This window comes from Macaca thibetana, chromosome 19 (genome assembly GCF_024542745.1).
Source record: "Macaca thibetana thibetana isolate TM-01 chromosome 19, ASM2454274v1, whole genome shotgun sequence".
In the NCBI taxonomy this organism is placed as follows: domain Eukaryota; kingdom Metazoa; phylum Chordata; class Mammalia; order Primates; family Cercopithecidae; genus Macaca; species Macaca thibetana.
In genome coordinates this window covers 28,691,470-28,710,676 of record NC_065596.1, presented here as the reverse complement: position 1 = coordinate 28,710,676, position 19,207 = coordinate 28,691,470, and the positions used below count along the sequence as shown (strand labels likewise).

General features: G+C 48.0%; 1 protein-coding gene across 3 annotated transcripts in view; it reads left to right on the top strand.

The window, feature by feature from the left end:
• The window catches only part of PLA2G4C (phospholipase A2 group IVC), a 59,675-nt gene extending 43,359 nt beyond the window's left edge, over positions 1-16,316 (top strand). For 2 of the 3 annotated variants that reach the window (XM_050772199.1, XM_050772197.1), the window contains 4 exons: positions 1,320-1,474; positions 9,142-9,313; positions 11,015-11,165; positions 15,782-16,316. In XM_050772199.1, the coding sequence (XP_050628156.1) occupies positions 1,320-1,474; positions 9,142-9,313; positions 11,015-11,165; positions 15,782-15,827 (524 nt within the window). In that variant the 3' untranslated portion in view covers positions 15,828-16,316. Of the gene's footprint in view, positions 1-1,319; positions 1,475-9,141; positions 9,314-11,014; positions 11,210-15,781 lie in introns of all 3 variants that reach the window. The other variant, XM_050772198.1, reaches the window with a different exon arrangement.
• The last annotated feature ends 2,891 nt before the right edge of the window (positions 16,317-19,207 follow it).

The following is a 19,207-nucleotide window of genomic DNA, read 5'->3' as shown; positions in this document are numbered from 1 at the left end:
AAAAGTCAAGCTGGGAACGGCTTAGGGCAAACCTACCTCCCATTTGATTCAAAGTCACCCCTCTGCTCACTGAGATAAATGCATATCTGATTGCCTCCAGTTGGAAAGGCTAATCAGAAACTGGAAAGAATGTTGGCCGGGCTAGATGGCTCACGCCTGTAATCCCAGCACTTTGGGAGACTGAGGTGGGCAGATCACGAGGTCAGGAGTTCAAGACCAGCCTGGCCAAGATGGGGAAACCCTGTCTCTACTAAAAATACAAAAATCAGCCCAGCATGGTGGCGGGTGCCTGTAATCCCAGCTGCTCGGGAGGCTGAGGCAGAGAATCGCTTGAAGCCAGGAGGGAGAGGTTGCAGTGAGCTGAGATCGCGCCACTGCACTCCCGCCTGGGCGACAGAACGAGACTCCATCTCAAAAAAAAAAAAGAATGCAACCATTTACTTCCTATCTACCTGTGACCTGGAAGCCCCTTCCCTGCTTTGAGTTGTCCCACCTTTCCAGACCGAACCAGTGTTCATCTTACATATATTGACGTCTCAGGTCTCCCTAAAATGTCGAAACCAAGCTGTGCCCCAACCGCCTTGGGCACATGTCATCATGACCTCCTGAGACTGCGTCACGGGCATGCGTCCTTAACCTTGGCAAAATAAACTTTCTACACTGACCGAGATCTGTCTCAGAAATACTGGGTTAACAACATTCTCACGTATTGCTGCTGAGAAGGCAGCTTTGTTTGGAACTTCACGCCAAAAACCCTATTAATTACTTCTTTAAAGACCCTGTCTCCAAATACAGTCACATTCTAAGGTACTGGGTGTAAGGGCTTTAACATGTGTTTGAATTATTTATTTGGAGATGGAGTCTCGCTCTGTCACCCAGGCTGGAGTGCAGTGGCGTGATCTCAGCTCCGTGCAACCTCCGCCTCATGGGTTCAAATGATCCTCCTGCCTCAGCCTCCCAAGTAGCTGGGATTACAGGCACACGCCGCCACGCCCAGCTAATCTTGGTATTTTTAGTAGAGACAGGGTTTCACCGTGTTGGCCAGGCTGATCTTGAACTCCTGACCTCAAGTGATCCGCCCGCCTCAGCCTCCCAAAGTGCTGGGATTATAGGCGTGAGGCACCACGCCTCAACATATGAATCAGGGCTTCAACATGTGAATCTGGGAAGAGACAGAAGTCAACACCTAGTGGGCAACCTCACGACTGCTGTCTACACTGACAATAATCATCTTCCCATCCCCCTCCCTGCCTTCCATTTACAAGTCTTGTTTTCAGTCCCTGGAAGCAGCTGATCCTCTTTCTTCCTGGGCACCGCAGGTGGCATCCGGGACAAGACAATGAGTAGCCGGAGGCACCTCCACCTGGTGGATGCTGGTTTAGCCATCAACACTCCCTTCCCACTTGTGCTGCCCCCGACACGGGAGGTTCACCTCATCCTCTCCTTTGACTTCAGTGCCGGAGATCCTTTCGAGGTAATCGAGAAGGGCCTTGGGGCTGGTCCTGGGTGGGAGGTGGGCTGCAGTGAAGCTGACTTTGAGGAGGAACTGAGGACGCGGAAAGTGGAAAGTGGGCGGTGGGGAGGTGCTGGCTGGGAAGTCCTGAGAGCCAAATCAACTCACCCATTGCTCCCGAAGCACCCGCAGTCGGCCACATCCAACGAGCTTTTGATCCAAAGCCATCCCAGACCTTCCTGGGCCCCTCTTCCTGGCAGATGACGCTCCCCACTTCTGCGCCTTGCCTGCCCATTCATACCAGTTTGACCTGCGACAGTCTAGCTCCTCACCTGTGCACCTCCTTCCCCAGGCGTGCATGTCTCCAGCCCCGAGGGCGTGTCTTCCTGCTCATCTGGGCTTCCTGGGCAGATAGTGGCCCTCGATAAATGTTTGCTGAGTGAGAACATACGCCAGTATATTCGTGCTTAGCATACATTGCACCTTCACCGTGACCACTAGGATCCGTTATCCCTGCCTTCATATCCCGAGTCTGCCACTTACCAGCTCTGTGGCCTGATCCAATGTATGTAACTTCTGTGCCTCTTGGTTTCCTCAGCTGTAAAACTGGGCTAACGATGGCTCCCCCAGGAGTTGTTCTGTGGTTTAAATTAATACTTGTTAATACATGTGAAGTGTTTAGCACAGTGCCTGCCATTTACTGTGGGGTTTATAAACGTTTTCTTCCTCTTCTTTCCTCTCCTCCCCTCCCCTCTCCTTCTCTGCCCTGCCCTGCCCTGCCCTCCTTTGGAGACTGGGTCTCACCCTAACGCCCAAGCTGGAGTGCAGTGGTGTGATCATAGCTCACTGCAGCCTCAACCTCCTGGGCTCAAGTGATCCTCCCACCTCACCCTCCCAAGTAGCTGGCACCGCAGGCACACACCACCACGCCAGGCTGGTTTTCTAAATTGTTTTAGAGACAGGGTCTTGCTATGTTGCCCAGGCTGGTCTTGAACTCCTGGCCTCAAGCAATTCTCCTACCACCCAAGGCTAGGATTACAGGCACAAGCCACCCTGCCCAGCTATTTTCTTTAAAAATATATACACATACAATATACATGTACATAATATGTAACTATTACATGATATATATCAATACATAGTAGTATGTATAAAATAATCATGGTAAAACATATCATCTATTATATTTATGTGTAATATATATACTTATATTCACACACATCTATCAGTTTACATTCTATAATATGAATTAGGAATGTCCATCCTCCTCCCCATGCCATGAGCCAAAACCCACTTGTCACCATCTTTCTAGACCCTGGGCCTTGGAATACCCAGGCTTTCTGGTCTTAGGATTTCTGCTGAAATAAAGATCCCAAGACAATATGATAAAGGTGGAACTATCAAGGTCTTGGGAGTCCTTTTCTGCCAAATCTCTGCTGCATGACCCCAAGCGATAGGCTTAACCTCTGAGCCTCAGTTTTCTCATCCTGAAAATGGGAATCGTATCATCTGGCTCACAGGAGATCTGCAGAGCCTCGGCACCATGCCTGGTCCATAGCTGCTGTTCAGGATGAACAACAATGCGTATCTGGTGATGATGAGAATAGCAAGAGTAATGGTAAGAAAAACAGCAGCATTTGTTAAACTTCAATCAAAGATGACTTCGGAGACCTACGGTGTCCAGTACTGTGGTTGCCGGCCACATGTGGCATTTGAGCACTTGAGATGTGCCTGGCCCAAGATAAGGTGTGCTGTGAGGATAAAATACACCTCAGATGTTAATGACCGCATATGGAAAACGCATGTAGAAGACCTTATTCATGATTGGTATATTGATGTACTAGGCAGGTTTCTCCAGAGGGACAGAACCAATAGGACCTACGTCTAGATGAAAGGGAGTTTCATGATCACAAGGTGGAGCCCTACAATAGGCCGTCTGCAAGCTGAGGAAGAAACAAACCAATAGTGCCTCAGTCCGAGTCTGAAAGCCTGGAAAGTAGGGAAGCCCAGCCGGGCGCAGTGGCTCATGCCTGTAATCCCAGCACTTTGGGAGGCTGAGGCAGGTGGATCACCTGAGGTCGGGAGTTCGACCTCAGCCTGGCCAACCTGGTGAAACTCCATCTCTACTAACAATAGAAAATGTAGCTGGGCGTGGTGACGAGTGCCTGTAATCCCAGCTACTTGGGAGGCTGAGGCAGGAGAATCACTTGAACCCGGGAGACGGAGATTGCAGTGAACCAAGATTGCGCCATTGCACTCCAAGCTAGGCAACAAGAGCAAAACTCCATCTCAAAAAAAAAGAAAAAAAGTAGGGAAGCCCACGGTGCAGCCTTCGTCTGTAGCCAAAGGCCCTAGAGTCCCTGGCGAGCCTCTGGTGTAAATCTAAGCATCCAAAGGCCAAAAAACCTGGAATGTGATGTTCAAGGGCAGGAAACATCCAGCACGGGAGAAAGATGAAAGCCAGACGACCCAGCAAGCCAGCTTCTGCCTGCTTTGTTCTAGTCACACTGGCAGCCAACTGGAGGGTGCCCACCCACACTGAGGGTGGGTCTCCCTCTCCCAGTCCACCGACTCAAATGCTCATCTCCTCTGACAGCACCCTCACAGACACACCCGGAAACAATTCCAGCTTTCTAGGCACCCTTCAATCCAATCAAGTCGACACCTAATATTCACCATCACACATCGAGGCAATCATACTTTTGACATATTGCATGAGATAAAACTTTTTCTTTCAAATGTGCTTAATGTAATTAGGTGGTTACAAATTAATAAACAGAAATTTAAGCAAGATATATCTGTAACAATTTAACAGAACCTGATCATCTAAGTTTTTTTCATTTTTCTCAAATTCATCTTTAATTATTTTTATGATGGGGCTTGTAAGCAAACTAACCAACATGTAGATGCTATAGTTGAATGTCAAATCTTTTTTGTTTGTTTGTTTTTGAGATGTGATCTTGGCTCACTGCAACCTCCGCCTCCTGGGTTCAAGTGATTCTCTTGCCTCAGCCTCCCGAGTAGCTGGGATTACAGGCGTGCGCCACCATGCATGGCTAATTTTTGTTTTTTTAGTAGAGACGGGGTTTCACCATGTTGGCCAGGATGGTCTCGAACTCCTGACCTCAGGTGATCCGCCCACCTCAGCCTCCCAACGTGCTGGCATTATAGGCGTGAGCCACGATGCCCAGCCGAATGTCAAATCTTTAAAAGGTACTTATGAGAGTAAATTCCTCTGTAATACAATTATGAAGCACCTTCATGATATTTCTGTTTTATGTGTAGAAAAGTGGCTGGGTATGGTGGCTCACTCCTGTAATCTCAGTGCTTTGGGAGGCCAAAGTGGGAGGATCACTTGAGATCAGCAATTTGAGACTAGCCTGGGCAACATAGCAAGACCCCACCTCTACACAAATTTTTTTTTTCTTTTGAGACAGAGTTTTGCTCTTGTTGCCCAGGCTGGAGTGCAATGGAGAGATCTCGGCTCACTGCAACCTCCGCCTCCCGGGTTCAAGTGATTCTCCTGCCTCAGCCTCATGAGTTGCTGGGATTACAGGCATGTACCACCATGCCCGGCTAATTTTTGTATTTTTAGTAGAGATGGGGTTTCTCCATGTTGGTCAGGCTGGTCTTGAACTCCTGACCTCAGGTGATCCACCCGCCTCAGCCTCCGAAAGTGCTGGGATTACAGTCGTGAGCCACCACATCCGGCCCAAAATTTTTTTTTTTAGTTAGATGGGCATGGTGGCTCACGCCTGTAGTCCCAGCTACTTAGGAGGTTGAGATGGGATCCCCTGGGCCTAGGAGCTTGAGACTGCAGTAAGCCATGATTGCACCACTGCACTCCAGCCTGGGTGACACAGCAAGATCCTGTCTCTAAAGATAAGTATATGTAGGAAAGTGTTAGAGTCAAATATTCAACTCAATATAAAATAAGAAGAAGAGGCTGGGTGCGGTGGCTCATACCTGTAATCCCAGCACTTTGGGAGGCAGAAGCGAGTGGATCACCTGAGGTCAGGAGTTCGAGACCAGCCTGGCCAACATGGTGAAACCCTAGATACAACTAAACTAAAAATACAAAAATTAGCCAGGCATGGCGGCACGTGCCTGTAATCCCAGCTACTGGGGGTCTGAGGAAGGAGGATCACTTGAACCTGGGAGGCAGAGGTTGCAGTGAGCCAAGATTGTGCCAGCCTGGGCAACAGAGTGAGACTCTGTCAAAAAAATAAAAGAAGAAGAAGAAGAAGAGGAAGAGGAAGAAGAAGAAGAGGAAGAGGAAGAAGAGGAAGAGGAAGAAGAAGAAGAAGAGAAGGAGAAGAGAAGGAGGAAAGAGGAGGAGGAGGTGGAGGAGAAGAAGGAGAAGGAGAAGAAGAAGAAGAGGAAGAGGAAGAAGAAGAAGAAGAAGAGAAGGAGAAGAGGAGGAGAGAGGAGGAGGAGGAGGAGGAGGAGAAGGAGAAGAAGAAGAAGAAGAAGAAGAAGAAGAAGAGGAAGAGGAAGAAGAAGAAGAAGAAGAGAAGAGAGAGGAGGAGGAGGAGGAGGAGGAGGAGGAGGAGAAGAAGAAGAGAAGAAGAAGAAGAGAAGAAGAAGAGAAGAAGAAGAAGAAGAAGAAGAAGAAGAAGAAGAGAAGAAGAGAAGAGAGAGAGGAGGAGGAGGAGGAGGAGGAGAAGGAGAAGAAAGAAGAAGAAGAGGAAGAGGAAGAGGAAGAAGAAGAAGAAGAGAGGAGAAGAGGAGGAGGAGGAGGAGGAGGAGGAGAAGGAGAAGAAGAAGAAGAAGAAGAAGAGAAGAGGAGAGGAGGAGGTGAGGAGGAGAGGAGAAGGAGAGAAGAAGAGAAGAAGAAGAAAGAGGAAGAGGAAGAGGAAGAGGAAGAAGAAGAAGAAGAAGAAGAAGAAGAAGAAGAAGAAGAAGAAGAAGAAGAAGAAGAAGAAAGAAGAAGAAAGAAGAAAGAAGAAGAAGAAGAAACACTTGTTGAGACTGCATCTCCTTTTGCTAATAAGTGGGTTCTAGTTGTAACACCAGTCCTCTGAACAAAGAAGTCACTTTTGAGTACATAAGGAAAAATAACCACATACTAAAAGGATAAGACATTCCTCTGACATCTTTACTGGGCCATCTCTTCCTCTAACACTTCAGAAGCTTAGAAATTTAAAGTATTCTTTTGTTAGCTGCAAGAACAAGATAAAGGAGAAATGCCCTTTTTCTTGAGATCGCAACTATGAAGTCACGTGGTTATGCAAAGTCTGCATTTGTGTGCAAAACACACACTGATCTTTTTTTAACTTTTAAGTTCAGGGGTTCAAGTACAGGTTTGTTCCAAAGGTAAACTTGTGTCCTGGGGATTTGTTGTACCGATTATTTCATCATCCAGGTATTAAGCCTAGTACCCATTAGTTATAGCTCCTGATCCTCTCCCTCCTCCCACCCTCCAGCCAGCGCTGCGCCCAGTGTGTGTTGTTCCCCTCTGTGTGTCCATGTGTTCTCATCATTCAGCTCCCACTTAGAAGTGAGAACATGCAGTATTTGGTTTTCTGTTCCTGGAAAAACACTTATACATTTATCTTTTTTTTTTTTTTTTGAGACAGAGGCTCGTTCTTATCACCCAGGCTGGAGTGCAATGGCGCTATCTGGGCTCACTGCAATCTCTGCCTCCCATGTTCAAGTGATTCTCCTGTCTCAGCCTCCTGAGTAGCTGGGACTACAGGTGCCTGCCACCATGCTTGGCTAATTTTTTGCAATTTTAGTAGGGATGGGGTTTCACTGTGTTAGCCAGGATGGTCTCGATCTCTTGACCTCGTGATCTGCCCACCTCAGCCTCCCAAAGTGCTGGGATTACAGGCATAAGCCATGAGCCACCATGCCCAGCCTATCTTTTTTGTTTTTTGTTTTTTTGTTGTTGTTGTTTTTTGAGACAGAGTCTCACTCTTGTTGCCCAGGCTGGAGTGCAATGGCGCTATCTGGGCTCACTGCAACCTCTGCCTCCCAGGTTCAAGAGATTGTCCTGTCTCAGCCTCCCGAGTAGCTGGGATTACAGGCGCCCGCTACCATTCCTGGCTAATTTTTGTATTTTTAATAGAGACAGGGTTTCACCGCGTTGGCCAGGTTGGTCTCAAGCTCCTGACCTCAGGTGATCTGCCCGCCTCAGCCTCCCAAAGTGCTGGGATTGCAGATGTGAGCCACCACGCCTGGCCCACATTTATCTTTATTCTCCTTGCTTAGTTTTGTCAGTTAACTTGCAGAACTTAACGGATGCCTTTCTAAGACACAGAGACTCAGATATGTTTTTTGTTGTTGTTGTTTTTTATTTGAGACGGAGTCTCGCTCTGTCGCCCAGGCTGGAGTGCAGTGGCCGGATCTCAGCTCACTGCAAGCTCCGCCTCCCGGGTTTATGCCATTCTCCTGCCTCAGCCTCCTGAGTAGCTGGGACTACAGGCGCCCGCCACCTCGCCCGGCTAGTTTTTGGGGTTTCACCGTGTTAGCCAGGATGGTCTCAATCTCCTGACCTCGTGATCCGCCCATCTCGGCCTCCCAAAGTGCTGGGATTACAGGCTTGAGCCACCGTGCCTGGCTGAGATGTGTTTTATGTAACTTCAGTAACCTCGGTGCTACAGTAACGAGACATGCAATGTCCTTTTGCTCTGCTTCAAGACAGCAGGGAAGGAGGTCGTAGGAAAAAGAATAAATGAAATTTGTTACAACTGAGAAACTACTTCTCATTAAGTTTCCCCATGCTGTCACCTTTATTTAAAATTTCTTTTTAAAATTAATTTATCCTACTTCTTTTTGCTTTCTTCAAGTGCAGCAAGTAGACAATAGAAAAGTATTTTATGTCCAGGCGCGGTGGCTCACTCCTGTAATCCCAGCACTTTGGGAAACCGAGGTGGGTGGATCACCTGAGGATCCCCAGCCTGACCAACATGGAGAAGCCCCGTCTTTACCAAAAATACAAAATTAACTGGGCATGGTGGCACATGTCTGTAAACCCAGCTACTCGGGAGGCTGAGGCAGGAGAATCGCTCGAACCTGGGAGGCAGAGGTTGCGGTGAGCCGAGATCGTGCCATTGCACTCCAGCCTGGGCAACAAGAGTGAAACTCCATCTAAAAAATAAGAAAACAAAAGAAAAGTACCTTCACGGTGACATTATATTTCTGTTACACAGTGATGATGGAGAATATCTCATTTATCTTCCAAATACCCCTGTGAGGTGGATATTACAGAGCTCCTTTGCAGAGGTGGTGAGATGTACCCATACCACACATCTCTTTGGACCCCTGGGCTCAAATGGTCTTCCCATCTCAGCTTCCTGAGTAGCTAGGGCTACTTGTGCATGCCCCTATGCCTGGCTAATTGAAAAAAAAAAAAATTATTGTAGAGATGAGGTCTCCAACATCTTTCTGTGGCAGAGCTGGGATTCAAAGCCTCATCTAGGCACCATTTTCCTTGTCCTCTGAGTCCCACAGCCCCCAGCCCGAAAGGTTACTCTCTAACCTCACAAATATTGTCTCCAGGTGGACTCGGCGTGCAGGTGATGGCAGAGGCTCACTCTTTCCCTTACAGAAGATGTTGTCCCTGTCCAAGCTGAGCCCTGCTCTGTCGTGTGTCTGGACTGTTAGCTGAGGTCCCGTCAGGTCTCCAGGCCCCGGAGGTCTTCTGGGAGAGGTCTTGCAACAGTTTCTTATTGCCTCCTTCTCAGACCATCCGGGCTACCACTGACTATTGCCGCCGCCACAAGATCCCCTTTCCCCACGTAGAAGAGGCTCAGCTGGATTTGTGGTCCAAGGCCCCCGCCAGCTGCTACATCCTGAAAGGAGAAACCGGACCAGTGGTGATGCATTTTCCCCTGTTCAACACAGATGCCTGTGGAGGTAGGTGCAGGGGAGAAGCAGGTTGAGAAGCCACCTATGTTAGTCTGTTCTCACACTGCTAATAAAGACATACCTGAGACTGGGTAGTTTACAAAGGAAGGTTTAGTTGACTCACAGTTCAGCATGGCTGGAGAGGCCTCAGGAAACTTACAATCATGGTGGAAAGCGAAGGGGAAGCAAGGCACCTTCTTCACAAGGCGGCAGGAAGGAGAAGTGAGTGCCAGCAGGGGAACTGCCAGATGCTTATAAAACCATCAGATCATTTGGGCGCGGTGGCTCACACCTGTAATCCCAGCACTTTGAGAGGCCGAGGCAGGTGGATCACAAGGTCAGGAGATCGAGACCATCCTGGCTAACACATTGAAACCCTGTCTCTACTGAAAATACAAAAAAAAAAAAAAAAAAAAAATTGCTGGGCATGGTGGCGCGTGTCTGTAATCCCAGCTACTCAGGAGACTGAGGCAGGAGAATCACTTGAACCTGGGAGGAAGAGGTTGCAGTGAGCCGGGATCACACTACTGCACTCCAGCCTGGCAACAGAGCGAGACTCCTTCTCAAACAAATAAATTAATACATACCATCAAATCTCGTGAGAACTCGCTCACTGTCACGAGAACAGCATGAAGGTAACCACTTCCATGCTTCAATTACCTCCCACGGCACTTGGGGATTATGGGAACTACAATTCAAGATGAGATTTGGGTGGGGACACAGCCAAACCATATCAACACCAGGCCAGGCTGAATGGATCTGCGCTGTGCCCTGGGGGACATCTCGTTATGCTCCAACATCTGATGGTCCAGTGAGTCATCCTGTCCACCCTCGGGCCTGGAGATGCCAGGCTGCCTCCCTCGGCCTTGCATGCCTCTGCATGTTGCTGCCTCTCTGCAGCATTCTTGTCCTACCTGAATATCCAACGCCTTCCACCTGGACATCCCACATTCCTCATCCAGTCTCAGGTGAGCAGCTGCCTGGAAGGCCTAGAATACAGGATAGGTGGTACTCCAGGGCCTGATTGTACCACTTCCCACAGTGGACTCCTTTTAGCTTGTCAATCATGTCTCCTGCGATGAGACTCCCATTAGGGATAAATTGTGTCTGTTTTCTTCCTTCATTTAACAAACACTTATTGGTTACCTACGCTGCATCAGCCGTAGTTCCAGGAGAGGCAGACTGGAGTAGTAAAGAAGACAGGAAGTGGGGGGCCAGGCGCAGTAGCTCACACCTGTAATCCCAGCACTTTGGGAGGCCAAGCAGGGGCAGATCACCTGAGGTCAAGAGTGCAAGGCCAGCTTGGCCAACACGGTGAAACCCCATCTCTACTAAAAAATACAAAAAATTCTCCAGGCGTGGTGATGCATGCCCATAATCCTAGCTACTTGGGAGGCTAAGGCAGGAGAATTACTTGAACCTAGGAGATGGAGGTTACAGTGACCCAAGATAGTGCCATTGCATTCCAGCCTGGGAGACAAGAGTGAGACTCTGTCTCAAAAGACTGGAAGGGGCATGGATCATAAAAATATAGATAAATCCATTACCTCATGTGTCAGTAAAACTTTATTTATAAAACCAAAGTGGTGGGCTGACTGGATTTGGTCTACAACTGTAGTTTGACAAGCCCTGATGTAAACAGACAAAATCTGCAGAATTAATTGTCCAAACTCACGATGCATTTTCTTCATTGGTTTGGTTATGCTTCAGATGATATTGAGGCATGGAGTGACACATACGACACATTCAAGCTCGCTGACACCTACACTCTAGATGTGGTGAGGCCACTCTTGGCATTAGCCAAGATGAACGTCAGGGAAAACAGGAAGAAGATCCTTAGAGAGATGAGGAACGCGGCCATGTAAGTGGGAGACCATAGTCACTCTGATGCCTATAACTCATTCTGTAAGTATCTGTTGGAGAACTTTCTCTGCAACAGGCAGGAGGGCTGAAGGGGTGAAAAAAGATAGGTAGTTTCTCCCCCACTTGAGCTTGTGTCTCAGTAGTGGACTGACCACGAACAGGGTCAGGAGTGAATGGTTTTCTGAAGAGTGAAGCAGGCTGTGTTTGTTTGCTAGGGTTGCTGTAACAAAATACCATTGGCTGGGTGGCTTCACTGAAATTGATGGTCTCATGGTGCTGGAGGCTGGAAGTGTGAATTCACAGTATCAGCAGTGCTGGTTCCTTCTGGGATCTGTGAGGGAGAATTTGTTCCATGCTTGTCTCTGTGTATATTAGTCCATTTTCACATGCTATAAAGAACTACCTGAGACTGGGTAATTGATGAAGAAAAGAGGTTTAATTGGCTCACTGTTCCAAAGGCTTAAGAGGAAGCATGACTGGAAGGCCTCAGGAAACTTACAATCGTGGTGGAAGGTGAAGAGGAAGCAAGCACATCTTTACCATGGCAGAGCAGGAGAGAGACAGAGCAAAGCAGGAAGTGCTACACACTTTTAAACAACCAGATCTCATGAGAACTCCCTCACTATCACCAGAACAGCAAGGGAGAAGTACACTCCCATCAATCACCTCTCACCAGGCCCCTCCCACAACAAGAGGGGATTACAATTTGAGATGAGATTTGGTTGAGGACACAGAGCCAAACCATAGCTCTGTGAAAGGAAAATGAAATCTCACGACCCCAATTCACTGTGCCAAAAGGAAAAACTTAAGCTGTGGCTGGGCACTGTGGCTCATGTCTATAATCCCAGCACTTTGGGGAGCCAAGGCAGGAGGATCACTTGAGCTCAGGAGTTCAAGATCAGCCTGGGGCAACATAGTGAGACCACATCTCTACAAATAATTTTAAAAATTAGCTGGCTGTGGTAGCACAGGCCTATAGTCTCAGCTACTCAAGAGGCTGAGGTGGGAGGATTGCCAGAGCCCAGGAGTTTGAGGCTGCAGTGAACTATGATCGTACCACCCCACTCCAGGCTGAGCAACAGAGCAAGACCTTGCCTCCAAAATAAAAATTAAAAAATAAAAAATAAAAAATTAAGCTGAAAGCTTAATTAAGCTGAGTCATGCAAGAAACTGTCTTTCCTTTTGTTCCTAGGCCACAGATGAAAGGCCACAGATATCTCCACAGATAGCTTACTCTATCGATATGGTTTGGCTCTGTGTCCCCACCCAAATCTCATCTCGAATTGTAATCCCCACGTGTCAAGAGAGGGACCTGGTGGGAGGTGATTGGATCTTGGGGGTGGCTTGCCTTATGCTTTTCTCATGAGAGTGAGGGGGTTGTCATGAGATCTGATGGTTTTTAAGTGGCAGTTTCCCCTGCTGTCTCTCTCTGTCTCTCTCATTCTCTCTCGTCTCTCCTGCCACCCTGTGAAGAAGATGCCCTGCTTCCACCATGACTGTATTAGGTTGGTGCAAAAGTAATTGCAGTTTTGCAACTAAAAGTAATGGCAAAAACCGCAATTACTTTTACACCGACCTAATAAGTTTCCTGAGGCCTCCCCAGCCATGTGGAACTGTGAGTCAGTTAAACTTCTTTTGTTTATACATTACCCAGTCTCAGGTAGTGTCTTTATCACAGTGTGAGAATGGACTCATACAGTTCTAGAAGTCAGAAATCTGAAACGAGTGTTAAGGAGTAAAACCCGAAGTGTTAGCAGGGCCGACTTCTGTGGAGGCTCCACGGGGGAAGCTGTTCCTTGCCTTTTTCAGCTTCTAGAGGCCACCCACATTCCTTGGCTCATGGCCTCTCCTTCAACCTCTTGCTTGTCATCTCATCTCCTCCTTGCTCTGACCTCCTGCCTTGCTCTTATAAGGAAAGACCCATGTGATTCCACTGGACCCACCCAGATACCCAGGATCCTCTCCTCATCTCAGGATCCTTAGCTTAACCTCATTGGCAGAGTCCCTTTTGCCATGGAAAGTCACATACTGGCCAGGAGCAGTGGCTCACACCTGTAATCCCAGCACTTTGGGAGGCCAAGGCAGGCAGTTCGCTTGAGCTCAGGAGTTCAGACCAGCCTGGGCAACATGGCAAGACACCATCTCTACTAAAAGTACAAAAAAATAGCAAGGCATGGTGGTGTATGCCTCTGGTCCCAGCTCCTTAGGAGGCTGAGGTGGGAGGATTGCTTAACCTTGGGTAGCGGAGGTTACAGTGAGCCCAGATCACACCACTGCACTCCAGCCTAGGTGACAGAGTGAGACCTTGTCTCAAAAAAAAAAAAAAAAAAAAAAAAAAAAAAGTCACATATTCATGGGCTCCAGGGATTAGGATAGGGACATCATTGGGAGCCATTATTCAGCCTGCCACAAAGACACAGGCAGGACCCCGATGACAGAAACCAGGGGAAGAGTTAGAATTTTATTTTGCATATAGTGGGAAGCTGTTGTTAAGTTTTGAGCAGGGGAGTAGCTTTATCTGAGTCACCTTTTCAAAGGCCCACCTGGCTCCAGTGTAGTTGGTCCCTAGACAAGATAATTAGCACCCTGAGGACCAGGTTGAGTCAGTGACCTCAGGGTTGCAAGGTAGAGGGAAGAGAAAGCCACTCTGGGCCTCTGGACCAGTTTGTATTCCCCAGACAGTTTCCCCAAAAGCCCTGCCTGGCATGGGGAAGGTCGATTATTTGCTACTCATCTGTCTTCTAATGAGGGGTTGTATATTAGTTTGCTGGGGCTGCCATTAAAAAGTACCACAGAGGCTGGGTGTGGTGGCTCAAGCGTGTAATCCCAGCACTTTGGGAGGTGGAGGAGGGTGGATCACGAGGTCAGGAGTTCGAGACCAACCTGGCCAACATGGTGAAGAAGCCCTGCTCTACTAAAAATACAAAACTTAGCTGGGCGTGGTAGTGCACGCCTGTAGTCCCAGTTACTTGGGAGGCTGAGGCAGGAGAATCGCTTGAACCCAGAAGGTGGAGGTTGCAGTGAGCCCAGATCGTGCCACTGCACTCCAGCCTGCTGACAGAGGGAGACTCCGTCTCAAAAAAGCACCACAGATCAGGTGACTTAAATAACAGACACTTATTGTTTCGCAGTTCTGGAGGCTGGAAGTCCAAGATCAAGGTGTGAGCAGGGGTGGTTTCTCCTGAGGCGTCTCTCCTTGGCTTGCAGATGGTGCCTCCCTGTGTCTACACATGATCTTCCTCTGTGCCTGTCCACTTCCCACCTTCTCACCTGTAGAACTCAGGGCTTATTTATGCTTATTTGTTGACTCTCTCTCCTCATAACAAGGTGTGCAGCAGTGTGGGGTCAGGAACCACATCACTTTGCCCCCCACAGTGTCCATTCTTTCATTCGTTGATTCCACGAACATTTCCTGGATGCCGACTAGATCCAGTCTGCCCAGGTCCTGCAGCCATGGCTGCATACAGGTCAGGTGAGGCTCTTGCTCTTGTAGAATGGTACCTCCTCCCGGGGGGCAACATGACATAAACAGGTAAACAAAGGAGTCAACAGGATGGCCATGGAGAGTAAGTGCCGTTGAGACGACCAAACCTGCGGTGTGCTGAGGAGTGAAGTGAAGGCTTTTTAGGAAAGGGGCTGGGGGTCTGGGAAGGCATCCCGAGGGAGAGACCTTTCACCTGGGGCTGAATACTGAGAAGGGGTGGCCATGAGGAAGTCTTGGGGAACAGAATTCTGTGCAAAGGGAAAGTAAATGCAAAGTATCTGGAGTGGGAAAGACCTTGATCTATGTCTTACCTGTGTCTATAACATTTTGTACTGATATAAAGGCATATCTGAGGCTGGGTAATTTATAAAGGAAAGAGGTTTATTTGGCTCATGGTTCTGCAGGCTGTGCAAGAAGCATGGCACCTGTATCTACTTCTGGTGAAGGCTTCAGGGAGCATCCAATCCTGGTGGAAGGGGAAGGGGAGATGGCATGTTACATGGCGAGAGAGAGAAGGGAGGAAAGTACCAGTTTCCTTTTAACAACCAGATCTCAAGTGAACTAATAGAGCAAGAACTCACTCATTACCGCAGGGAAGGCACCAACCCATTCATGAAGGATCCACCGCCATGATCCAAACATCTCCCTCTGGGCCCCACCTCCAACACTGGGGATCACATTTCAACGTGAGATTTGGAGGGAATGAATTTCCAAACTATATCAGTCTATTCAAGGAACAGGAAGAAAGCTGCTATTGCTGGATCAGGGTAGGGGAAGCGCGGAATGAAAGGTGATTGGAGAGATGGACAGAGATCAGATCTTGTGAATTCTGGCAGGTATCATGACATTTGCTGTAGGCCAAAGAGTTCGCCCCTAGCCCAGCATCTGATACATGCTTAATAAGCATAGTGTTGGATACATAAACATTTACATGGTAAACATAGATCACAAGAGCTCCACAGGAGGAGGTGGCAGAGCTCCAGGTCTTCTCAGTTCATGAAAGAATGGATGAATGTCTTTCTCCTAAGTCATGTCTGACCTGTAGAGGCTTCCAGATCTTCTAATCTTATCCAATGTGCAACACTTCCTACAAAGCACAGTGGTAACTTCTAACTTTCCTTTCTCCCCAGGCTCTATTACCCGAAGCGTTATGCCCAAAGTTGCTCCTTGGTGTAGATGAGCCTCAGCTTCCAGGGCAGTATGGGCCTGTTGGTCTACCAGGGCCCTGATGTCCACGTGGCCTTCCTGTTCTTCACTCCCTTCAGCCACACACTTCATGAGTTCACCTTGGCTATCCTAACAGGGCCAATCACCAGTGACCAGCTGGACTGTGATTTTGATAGCATCATTCAGAAGAAGGGGTCCAAGGAGCTGCAGGTGGTGAAATGTGTCCTGCAGGTCCCTTGGGAGATCCTGGAGCTGGAGCATGAGTCTCTGACAATCAGAAGTATCATGTCCAATGTCCGGATAGCCAAAATGAATGCGGCAGATCAGACCAATGCCTTTCACTGCTCCTTTATTACTGCACTTCCAGCCAGTAGCTCTGTAGAAGTTAGCTCTGTAGAAGTAAGAGCTGGGGTTTAAATCATGGGCTGTCTCTCCAGCCAAGTGGAGCTCTGAGAATACAACAGGTGCTCAATAAATGCTTGCTGATTAACTGATGGATTAGCTGTGCGTGTGTGTCTTGGTCTGCCACCACCCCTGCTGTGGCCCTTTTCACCCTCTGTGTACCCTTTACTTCTTCCTTTCTTCCCTTCCCCCTTTCCTTTCCATCTTCTTCCGTCTGTATCTCAGCAATTCAACATGGTGGCTCCACAGCTGCACTTGAATCTTACTTCTGTTACCTACTCACCATGAGAACATGGACAAGATCCTTCGCCTCCATGCCCCAGTTCCATCATCTGTAGAACAGACCATCATGGAGCCTGTATCCTTGAAAGGCTTAACTGAGTTAATGAGTCTCAAGACCTTAGAATAATGTCTGGCACTGACGGAGTTCCAGAGCAATTATTATTCATACAGGCTCTCCAGAATTAAAGCAGGACTGTTAAGGGATGAACTGTGTGTCCCACCCCCACCAAAAGATGTGGCCATTGTTACCCCCAGTGCCTGTGAATGTGGCCTTGCATGGAAATAAGGTCTTTTACCAATGTGATCAAGTGAAGATGAGGTCATTTGTGTGGACGCTAATCCACAATGACTACTGTCCTTATGAAAAGGGAGGATTTCACCCGGCACAGTGGCTTACGCCTATAATCCCAGCACTTTGCGAGGCCGAGGCGGGCGGATCACGAAGCAAAGAGATCGAGACCATCCTGGCCAACATGGTGAAACCCCATCTCTACTAAAAATATAAAAATTAGCTGGGCTTGGTGGCACACACCTATAGTCCCAGCTACTCGGGAGGCTGAGGCAGGAGAACGGCTTGAACCCAGGAGGCGGAGGTTGCAGTGAGCTGAGATCACGCCACTGCACAGGTTCTCATAACCCTTTGAGCCTGGCAACAGAGTGAGACTCTGTCTCAAAAAAAAAAAAAAAAAAAAAAAAAAAGAAAAAGAAAGAAAAGGGGGGATTTAGGAGACGGGGAGCATTATGACAAATACCTAATGCATGCAGGGCTTAAAACCTAGATGACGGGTTGATGGGTGCAGCAAACCAGCATGGCACATGCATACCTATGTAACAAACCTGCACGTTCAGCACATGTATCCCAGACTTAAAAATTTTTTTAAAAGGGGTGGAATTTAAAAACAGAGGCATGTATACAGAGGGGAGGCCATGTGAACATGGAGGCAGGGATTGGGGTGAGGCATCTACAGGCCAAGGGGCTGTCAAACTATTGCCAGCAAACCACCAGTCATCCCAAAGAAGACCTTGAGAGCAGAAGGATCCAGTTCAGAATTCTGTGTTGCATTCAGTCGTGGCTTTTTTGTTGTTTTTTTTTTTTTGAGACAGAGTTTTACTCTAGTTGCCCAGGCTGGAATGCAATGGCACAATCTTGGGCTTACTGCAACCTCCGCCTCCTGGGTTCAAGCGATTCTCCTGCCTCAGCCTCCCAAGTAGCAGGGATTACAGGCATGCGCCACCACGCCCGGCTAAGTTTTTTGTATTTTTAGTAGAGACGGGGTTTCTCCATGTTGGTTAGGCTGGCCTCAAACTCCTGACCTCAAGTGATCTGCTCACCTCGGCCTCCAAAATTGCTGAGATTACAGGCGTGAGCCACCGCCCCGGCCTCGGCCATGTCTTCTTAGTCTCCTCCTATCTCGAATGGTTCCTCAGTCTTTCCTTGATTTTCATAACCTTGACATTTTTGAAGCTTACAGGCCAGTTATTTTGTAAACCATCCCTCCATTTGGGTTCGTCTGACGTCTGATTATGATGAGATTCAGGAATCTTACAGAAGCGACGCTTTGTTCTCGTGACATCCTGTCAGGTGGTGCAAAAGTCCAACTTACCACATTACTGATGCTGTCCACTTTGACTAAGATGGTGTTTGCCATGTTTGTCCACTATAAAGTAACTCCTTTGAAACTGGTATTTTGTAGGGAGGTATTTTGAGCTCTGTAAATATCAAACTTCCCACTTACCTTTTTATTTATCTGAGTATGGACTCCTGGTTTCCTCTGTGGTCCTGTATAATTTGTTACTATCATTATTTATTTTGACTCTCAAACTGCCCAGTATGGCCAATGGAGCTTCTTCAAGCAGACTCCTTTGTTCTTTCCACATGTTCTCATAACTCTGAGCAATTTCTTGCTTTAAGCATAGGATGTTTGTAGGTTCATCCTGTTCTTTTTTTGCCCTAGACATGGAATCGGCCAAATTTCCTAAGCACTCTGGTGTCATTTGATGGAGAATAGTAAATAGAAGTCAAGATTTGGATGCTAGCGGTGCTCATTTGTATGGGCCATCCCTGTTTCTATGTTCTCTTAGTGGAGAGAGCTAGAGAATATGTGTACAAATGTTCCTATACACACTGAAATTATGTGTTTATTTTTATCTCTATACACAATTGAGATCCACGAGGACATACCAGCACCTCCAGTTACAGTCCAACACCACAGGGCTCATTCGACTTTCCTCCTTTCTGTCTTAGTAACTCCCTTTTCCAACAGTGGGAGACCTGGCCCCCATTCCCCTTACTCACCATGTGTAGCCAATTTCCCTTCTCCTTTGCCATTTCACCCCTGTGGGAATGTCTTTCCCAGCCTAGTCTGGCTTCAACACCGTACACCTTGCTATTCCCATGAATGGACATCCTTCTGTCTCTGCTTGGGTTGTGACAACCCATGCCAGATGCCCCCTGTGTGGCCTTCTCCCTAATTGCCTTACAGTGCAAACCCCTGCCCCAGACAATGCCTGCATATAAACGCCCCCACCCCACTCAGTTCATGTTCCAAATTGTGGACTCCTCCTCACCCCACTACCCCATCTGGCTCCCCATACCAGATGGCCCCCAGCCCCCTCCTCCCCTAACCCTACCTAGTGTGGAACCTCAAAACCCCTTTAGGCTTTGACACCACCATAACTTCTCACCCTCCCTGACACCCCCACCT